This window comes from Camelina sativa, chromosome 8, assembly GCF_000633955.1.
Source record: "Camelina sativa cultivar DH55 chromosome 8, Cs, whole genome shotgun sequence".
In the NCBI taxonomy this organism is placed as follows: domain Eukaryota; kingdom Viridiplantae; phylum Streptophyta; class Magnoliopsida; order Brassicales; family Brassicaceae; genus Camelina; species Camelina sativa.
The window spans coordinates 22,580,947-22,589,098 of record NC_025692.1 but is presented as its reverse complement, the minus strand read 5'-3'; the positions used below and the strand labels follow the sequence as shown (position 1 = coordinate 22,589,098).

Sequence of the window (8,152 nt, the reverse complement as noted above, 5' to 3'; positions counted from 1 at the left end):
TTCGGTGGATAGCCCACAAATTTACTGGCAATATAACTTCAGGTTGTAATAGTGATACAACATGTCAAAGATGTGGGTCCGCGAAAAAACTATTATTCATCTGTAATTTGAATGATTTAAATCACTGATTCCATTAGTTAGAGATGCTTTTCTACGAGATCGGTATATTCCACTTCAAATTTTTATTTATTTTAGAGATATCCATAATCCAAATAGTTAAACCCAAATAGTAATCTATACTAAATAAAAGGAGAAGTTATAAGTTTAAGGCGTTCACATAGAATTTTAAACAATCTATCAGAATTTGTCATGTTACTCGTTAACATTTCTAAATTTTCAGAATTTTTTATATTAAAAATTATTTTAAACAACCAATCAGGATTTGACATGTCATTCATTAACATTTTTCTAAATTTCCAGAATTTTAAATTTATGTAAATAAAAGAACTATGTACAACGTAGTTAAATAAAAACTAAGAACCTAGTTAAATAAAAAGAATTGGATCATGTAGGATTTCTACAAGACTAAGAACAAAGAAAAAAAATGGACTTCATCTAAAAACTACCGGAAATCATAACTATGCATTACAGCATTAAGTGAATATTTGGCTTGAAATGTAACGCAAGATACACCCCTCAAAGTGTACTATTTTTTTTTTTTTTTTAACCTAAGTATCCCAACGCTCTCCGACAGAGCAGGGGTCCACGTGTTAGCTATCGGATACCCAACAGAACAAGGGTCCACATGTTAGTTATCGGATCGCTTGGACTAGCTACGTGGGCGGTCAAATGGCATTCCATGTGTCGGCTCCTGAGATGCTGCAGCCCGCATGTGAATTCCGTAGTGGCCAGGGCTCGAACTCATGATGGCGGATACCTCAGCTGAGGGTCCTTTACCACCAGAACTAGAGGCTTCGGTTATGTACTATTAATTTGCAAATATCTTAATATACAAGTTTAAAGATAACTAAAGTATGTTTTAAATTTTCATTTGCTTTAATATATATAATCTTTGCTTTCATTTGATGGAAACTATTGAGCTTTATCCACCTTTAGTTTTTTGTAAATGATTGCCTTGAACATATAATTAACAACGTGAGGAAATACAAAACAATTGTTAATTCGATCAGTGCTATATACTATGATATATATCATTAACAGCTTGTACCTGAGTGATATGTAATAGTGACTCTGCCGATTAAAAATTCAGAGTATAGATATTTGCATGAGTTGTATTAGTAGTCTAGTAGACACAAAATAAAATAAACTAATTGCAAACGTAACTTTGTCTTTATCTTCAATTAAATTTATCATTTGCTTGATACTCCATTTAGAAACCTAATTTTAATCAGTAATCGGTTGGTCAGTAATTGGTTCGTTGAGAAGATAAAGTCCGATTCATAATAAAAATAGGATACGTCTGCATGAAATAGGGGTAAAAACATGAATACACATAAGAATCGTAACCGATATTGTGTCTTATAAATATGGAAAGGAAGACATCCACAATCCTCAGGAGAGAAAATTACAGTACACAATAAAAAAATGTTTACGCGGTCGCCCACTCGCTCAATTTAGTTCTACCGACGACGAACTAAATTGATTTCTCTCATTCGGTTAATCTTTATACGAAATCCGCTCTGTAATCAGACCGGTAATTTACTTAAATCATGGTTCGTCAATGAAAAATTAATTACTCGTCTCTAAAGATCTCACTAAAAATTATTTGCAAGGTATCACAAGAGCCGAGTAAATTATATGATAACATAAAATCATTCGTTGAGTTCGAACATCAACACCTCGTATATTATATGATAACATATATATATATATATATATATATTATTGTAATATATGCAAGAAATTCATCACAATAAAACATATGTTGTAGTTTTCAAAAAAAGAAAAGAAGAAGACCATGTTGTATCTTTTTTTTTTATTATTGGGTAATTATATATCATTCTCTTCCACCAAGAAAAACAACATATTATATCCACAGATAAATTGTTTCATTGTTATAAAGAAACTCATAGCTACCAAACTCGTTTTTTGAATATTTTAACATTTTCTTTGTCGTTTCATTAGCAAATGGGCTCCGACTCACCATATATGTTATTTATAAATATGTTCACCAAGTCCTTAATGCTTCACTACTCAAACAAGTTTCTGAAGAAGAGATAGAGAGAGAGAGAGAGAGTTTGAGGAGAGAGTAAGCGACCAGAGAGGAGAGAGAGATTATTAAGTATTAAACAGATAGTACGTAGTTAATTTACTTACTAATCATGGCGGGTTTTATCGATGGGAAATGGGCACCGATGATAACGGGTGTTTTCATTAACATCATTTTGGGAATGGTTAACGCTTTGGTTAAGAAAGTTCTTGATGGAGGCATTAATCATATGGTTATTGCTACCTATCGTTTGGGCATTTCCACTGTTTTTCTTATTCCAATCGCTTACTTTTGGGAACGGTAGGTTCACTTCTTCCAATCGTTTGATGCTTTGCTATCTTACTTTTTTTTAAATGATGATTTGTTATTTACTTTAGTCTTTTTATTTTCGTAATAAAAAGTTAATCAAACTATAAAATAAATGAGAATTTTTATGAATATTNCATTAATCATATGGTTATTGCTACCTATCGTTTGGGTATTTCCACTGTTTTTCTTATTCCAATCGCTTACTTTTGGGAACGGTAGGTTCACTTCTTCCAATCGTTTGATGCTTCATCACTATCTTACTATTTTTCTTAATGATAATTTGTTATTTACTTAAGTATTTTTATTTTCGTAATAAAAAGTTAATCAAACAAAATAAATATTTATGAATATATGTCATTTTATATGTACGGATATTGAATCGGAATTGTGTGCGAGTGTGCCTAACAAAATAAATATTCGATTTCATGATTAATTTGGTCAGGAAAACAAGACCAAAGCTAACCATAAGCATCTCATGTCAGCTTTTCGTCAGTGCCCTTTTTGGGTAAGTTTCAGTTTTAACTCCTTATTTCTTACTATTATTTCTCTCTTTATTGTTTTTGTAATTGTTTTCTTTTGTGTTTGTAAATAAAATATTTATTTTTCCAGGGCGAGCTTGATGCAATATTTCTACTTGCTTGGACTCTCCTACACTTCTGCGACGTTGGGATCTGCTTTCTGGGCCATAATGCCTTCCCTCACTTTCGTTATGGCTTTACTATTTGGGTACAATTATTTATTAGAAAGAAGAAAAAAAATATATATAAATGAAAGTACCTTATATATGTTATCATTTCAAGTGTAACCACCTTACACCTTTTTCTTTATTGTTATAAAAATATTTGCAGGTTCGAAAAGCTAAACTTGAGAACCAAAGTAGGACACGGCGTCGTTCTTGGAACTTTGATAAGCTTAGTAGGAGCTTTACTTCTTACTATGTATGAAGGCATCCCATTAACACACTCTCAACCACAAGCAACGGTGTCAAACAACCACACAGGGCATGAGAACTGGATCAAAGGTTGTTTATTTTTGTTGACAGGAGTTGTACTTTTTAGTTCTTGGATGCTTATACAAGCCAAAATCAACACGAATTACCCTTCTCCATACTCGAGTACCGTTATTTTGTCGGTCTTTGGTACGCTTCAGTGTGCCCTTCTTAGTCTGATCAAGACTAGACATGTTGACGATTGGATCCTCAGAGACGAGCTTACCATTATAACCGTCGTTATAGCGGTACAATTTTCATATACCTAACCTAAGACAATTTTTTGTCAACATATTAATAATTTGGACCCACTATAAGAAGACACATGGATTTATTGTTTGTGTATCTACGTTTGTAGGGTGTGGTTGCACAAGGAATGTGTACAGTAGGCATATCGTGGTGTATCAAACAACAAGGACCTGTCTTTTCCTCAGCATTTAGTCCTGTCGTGCTTATGTCTGCTACCTTGTTCGATTTCTTGATTCTTCATCGTGTGATTTATTTGGGAAGGTATATATATTATAAAAAATCTAGACTTCGTTTATATATAAACTCTACAAACCCTCACAAATATATATAGCATTTGCGTGTTATGGACTAAACTTTTATTTTTGTTGCAGCGTTATCGGATCTGTGGTGGTTGTGATCGGTTTATACATATTTTTATGGAGTAGGGGTAAGCAAATAGAGGAGTGTAAGACCATGAAGTTGCCTACCAATACGGTGGACGAAGAAAAGGAAGAGGAAGGCCGTACAAATGTTAACAGAGGCCAACTTTTGGTTATACCAATGACCCCTTGATCTACTTTCCTAATCACTATTGTCCAACAAGAAGGATCGATATCTCTTAAAGAATTTAAATATGAAGAGGGGACGATAATGATAGTTTGATTGTTTATTGGACTATTTCATGACTTCTGTTGCAACTTTAATTTTTTTGGATTTTAAAATTCCTACAGGCTTCATTTGGATATTGTAATTTGTTTATATGAATAAACTCTATCAAATATGACCTAATTAATTGACTGATGGTTCATTCTGCTTGGATATAACAAAATAATCAGAGAAAGTCTATTCTAGCAAATCCATACTAAATTTTAAAAGATCATTTTATTGAAATGATATCACAAAAATAGTTTGAACTGAGCAGTCTCCTAGCTAAGACCATTGTAGAGTGTTATTTGAACATACATAAATGTTAAGTACATTTTATGTTTTACCCTTTAAATTATATTTCTTTGAAAAGTTATTTACAAAGTTAATCCCTACAAAATTGCACTACTTTTTTTATATAAACTAATTAACTCTATCTATAAATTATTTATTATATATATTAACATTTTTTAAGTACATTTGTTAATCTATCCTTTTGGTTATACTTAATTACGTGAAAAGTTTTTTAAATTTTTTTTTTCACATTTTATCTAATTTTCATAATCTCTCTACTTTCAAACATAAATATATGATTTTCTTTAACTTTTATTTGATCTTATATTCAAATTATTTTGAACTACTATATAATACATTTACTTAATTAAATTTGTGAACTTTTTCTGCATATAATATGATTCAAATTTTTTAAAATAGACATATATTATTCAATCGATAAATGAAATTTGTGATTTTTTCTGCATATGATGTGATTCCGAGTATGAATGAACAGAGAGCTTGATTTATCAGACATTCAAATTTATAAAAATTTTGATTTATTCCGTTTCTTTATTTTGAAAATTTTAAAAATTTTAAAAGTTAAAATATCATTAACTTCGTGCTACACGGATAAAACACTATTTCATTATTTAGTTAACATCATCAAATTAGAGTAATAAATATATATTTTGTTAAAAAAAAAAGAGTAATAGACATATCTAATTAAATTGATTAAATTAATATTATTGAAATAATCAAATTATCTTGTAGTATTTTATTGGTTAAATCATCAAATTAACAATACCAGCAATACAGACTAACAAAAATCGAACAATTAAACAAATATTTCTTAAAAGGCGAGGAGGTATGGTATGTTGGGCTACTTACTAGTTACTATGCCTCTTTTTNTTTTTTTTTTTTTTTTTTTTTTTTCTAAACTATGCCTTTTCTTACTTCACATTCTCCATGTATATACTTATACGTTCTAAACTTAATTAAATATATCTTTATTTATAAATCATTACAACCAGAAAAAAAAATCATGTTGCTTTGCCTTTTCTTTATAATACTGCTGAGGAACCGGTACATGAAAGGAGCGAAAGCTCAAGCACTTACAAAAAGATTCTAATATCCAAACAAGTAGAAAATCTATATCGAAGGTATACATAATATATGCAGATATAGATGACTCTCACTCAGCAGTCACAAATCAGGAAGTATATAATAGTAAGTGGTATTATATAAAATGTCGCATCGTTACACGACAAGGGGTCTCTACCAAGTGCTAGCTATAAAGCATGGTTTCTTCTACAATAACAATGCTTCAAAATTTAATATTGTTCCAGCAATAGCTTTTGTATAAAAAAACAAAATGAAGAGACAAAACACAAATCCAATAACTAGTGTAAACTTGTCTGGATTCGCAATAAATCTTTAAGGTCACGCCAATTTTAATTTCAGAGACGTTACCCGCGTTTTAATCATTAATTCCGTATTCGACCATAACCATTTATGTGCTTACATAGTTTTTTGTTGCTTTCGGTTTGTCTTGTGTTTGTTTAAATTGTTTTGCTAAAATGATGTCATGCATGATTAATAAAATTGCTTTTTAGATATTGTCATAGTAAAACTAATAACAACCACAACTACACTTTGGAATCTGTAGAAATGACGAGCTTCTTTTTCACGTCATTCGTATTAAATGGATCACAAACTATCGATAGGATTTTTACCACATGACCTATTTCGATGACTAATATATTTAATATATAATTTGAAACCAAGATTCACATTAATTAAAATTTCAAGATATACACTTCTTACATGAAATTTACGGTGAGAGTTCGTGACTAGAAAACACGATATAAGTTTTCTTACAAAAATTTGTTCTTAAAGATTTTTATTAAAATAAAATATATTTTTTTCGTTGGTTACTTCGTGGGTGCGTATTGCGTCAGTGCGTTTGCTAAATTTATATTTTATGGCTTCTCGCTTTTTTGCATGGCTAACCCCACGAGGGTTTGTTATCTTATAGCAAGAAAGCATGAACACATGTCAGAATCACCTAGAATCCGGTTTCGACCGCTTAATTCATGCATAACATATACATTATAAAAATGTAACTAAAGTCGGGAAATCGATTATGTTCACTCTTTCTTCTAATATACTAAAGGAACACGTAAAAAAAGGGTGAGGCTATACACTGAAACTCTTTATTGACCACTGACTCTCAAGTCTTAATTACGTGACTGATCACTGAGGGATATGACATCAAAATAATTGAATTATAATGAATTTACGACATTTGTTTATATGGTCTTTCTAGAAAGTATCAAATTTTGTTTTTTTTTCGGTAGTTATAAGTTTACAACACTGTATACGTCGTCATTGTCGCAACAACGCTCCGAAGAGGTAAATTCCAAATTTTCCAACAAACAAATCTACTCATTAACATGTACAGAATTTCTAGAAGAGATTGTCATGACGCTAAATCATAACTTTTTAAAAAATCAAAATTTATGTTTGTAGATAGATATTGAGTTTGTTGTTCTTATTTATTGCATTAACGCAGGGAAAACAACTCAACTGCTTTGGCCACAAGTTATTAGAAAAGTAATAAAAGTATAAAACAAAAGAAACATATAATTTGACATTAAGATAAAAATGTAAAACAAGAAAAATTAAACACTTCTTTTTTTTGAATATAATGTTAAATTAGATTCTAGAACAAAATAAACGTTTGTACAAAGCAAAGCCTTATGTTTTTGAAACTGTTTCTAAAATTAAACACTTCTGATTACAAGTATAAATTTACTTTAATTCAACTATAGCTAGAAATGATTTTTTAATATTGATCGTGATTCGTTTTTACTGTTTGCTACTTTGCTTACGCTTAAACACTACAAATCTCGTTTGTGTTAGATAATGTTTTCAAAATAGTTTCGATACGTCCCTAAAGTCCCGTTCACCAATTAAGTAGTTTTATTGCTAACTATTAATAATACTATTCTTTTTACGAATGGAAAGAACAGGCAAGTTGATATATATTAATACTGCAATTCCAACTCAAGTTAGTGGATTTAGAAAGTATTTTGCAAATGGACGAGAACGAAAACATATATTTCATGAAAAGAGAAATGAATCATTATTCTATAAACGAAATGCGTCAAAAAGCTTGGTCATACTGAATTTTTTGGTCTTTCATCTTGACAGAGACAATTCTCGGAACTTTGATACAAAATTATTATCGACGTAGGCGCAATCAAAGAAAGCAATGTCGATCTAATATAACACGAAACAGAAAACGTATGACGTAACTATTAATACATAAATTTCTATTTTTCTTAAGGAAGAAATTTATTTAAATATTATTTCATTAAAAGGCTATAGATATAGTAGATTTTGCATGATTGAAGCAGTGCTTACTCTCGAAATAAGATAATCAATGGTTGGGTTAATGGACGAGGCACCAAGAGTTACTTGCATATATAACTGATAATAAAATTAGTCATTGCCATGCCTACGACATATATATA

At 30.4% G+C, this 8,152-nt stretch overlaps 1 protein-coding gene across 2 annotated transcripts; it reads left to right on the top strand.

Moving 5' to 3' along the window:
- On the top strand, positions 2,154-4,496 carry LOC104707956 (WAT1-related protein At4g01450). Of its 2 annotated transcripts, XM_010424416.2 has the most exons (7): positions 2,155-2,402; positions 2,627-2,694; positions 2,922-2,984; positions 3,089-3,205; positions 3,328-3,715; positions 3,826-3,977; positions 4,088-4,496. In XM_010424416.2, the coding sequence occupies exons 1-7, from the start codon at positions 2,283-2,285 to the stop codon at positions 4,266-4,268; spliced, it is 1,089 nt and encodes a 362-aa protein (XP_010422718.1). In that variant the 5' UTR covers positions 2,155-2,282; the 3' UTR covers positions 4,269-4,496. The 2 variants fall into 2 exon arrangements, with proteins under 2 accessions (XP_010422719.1, XP_010422718.1); XM_010424417.2 differs by lacking the exon at positions 2,627-2,694 and having other exon boundaries at positions 2,154-2,470.

Coding starts and splice junctions, on each gene's coding strand:
- LOC104707956 (XM_010424417.2), top strand. CDS start 2,283: ATGGCGGGTTTTATCGATGGGAAATGGGCACCGATGATAACGGGTGTT. Junction 3,716..3,825: donor TTATAACCGTCGTTATAGCG/GTACAATTTTCA, acceptor CTACGTTTGTAG/GGTGTGGTTGCACAAGGAAT. Junction 3,978..4,087: donor CGTGTGATTTATTTGGGAAG/GTATATATATTA, acceptor TTTTTGTTGCAG/CGTTATCGGATCTGTGGTGG.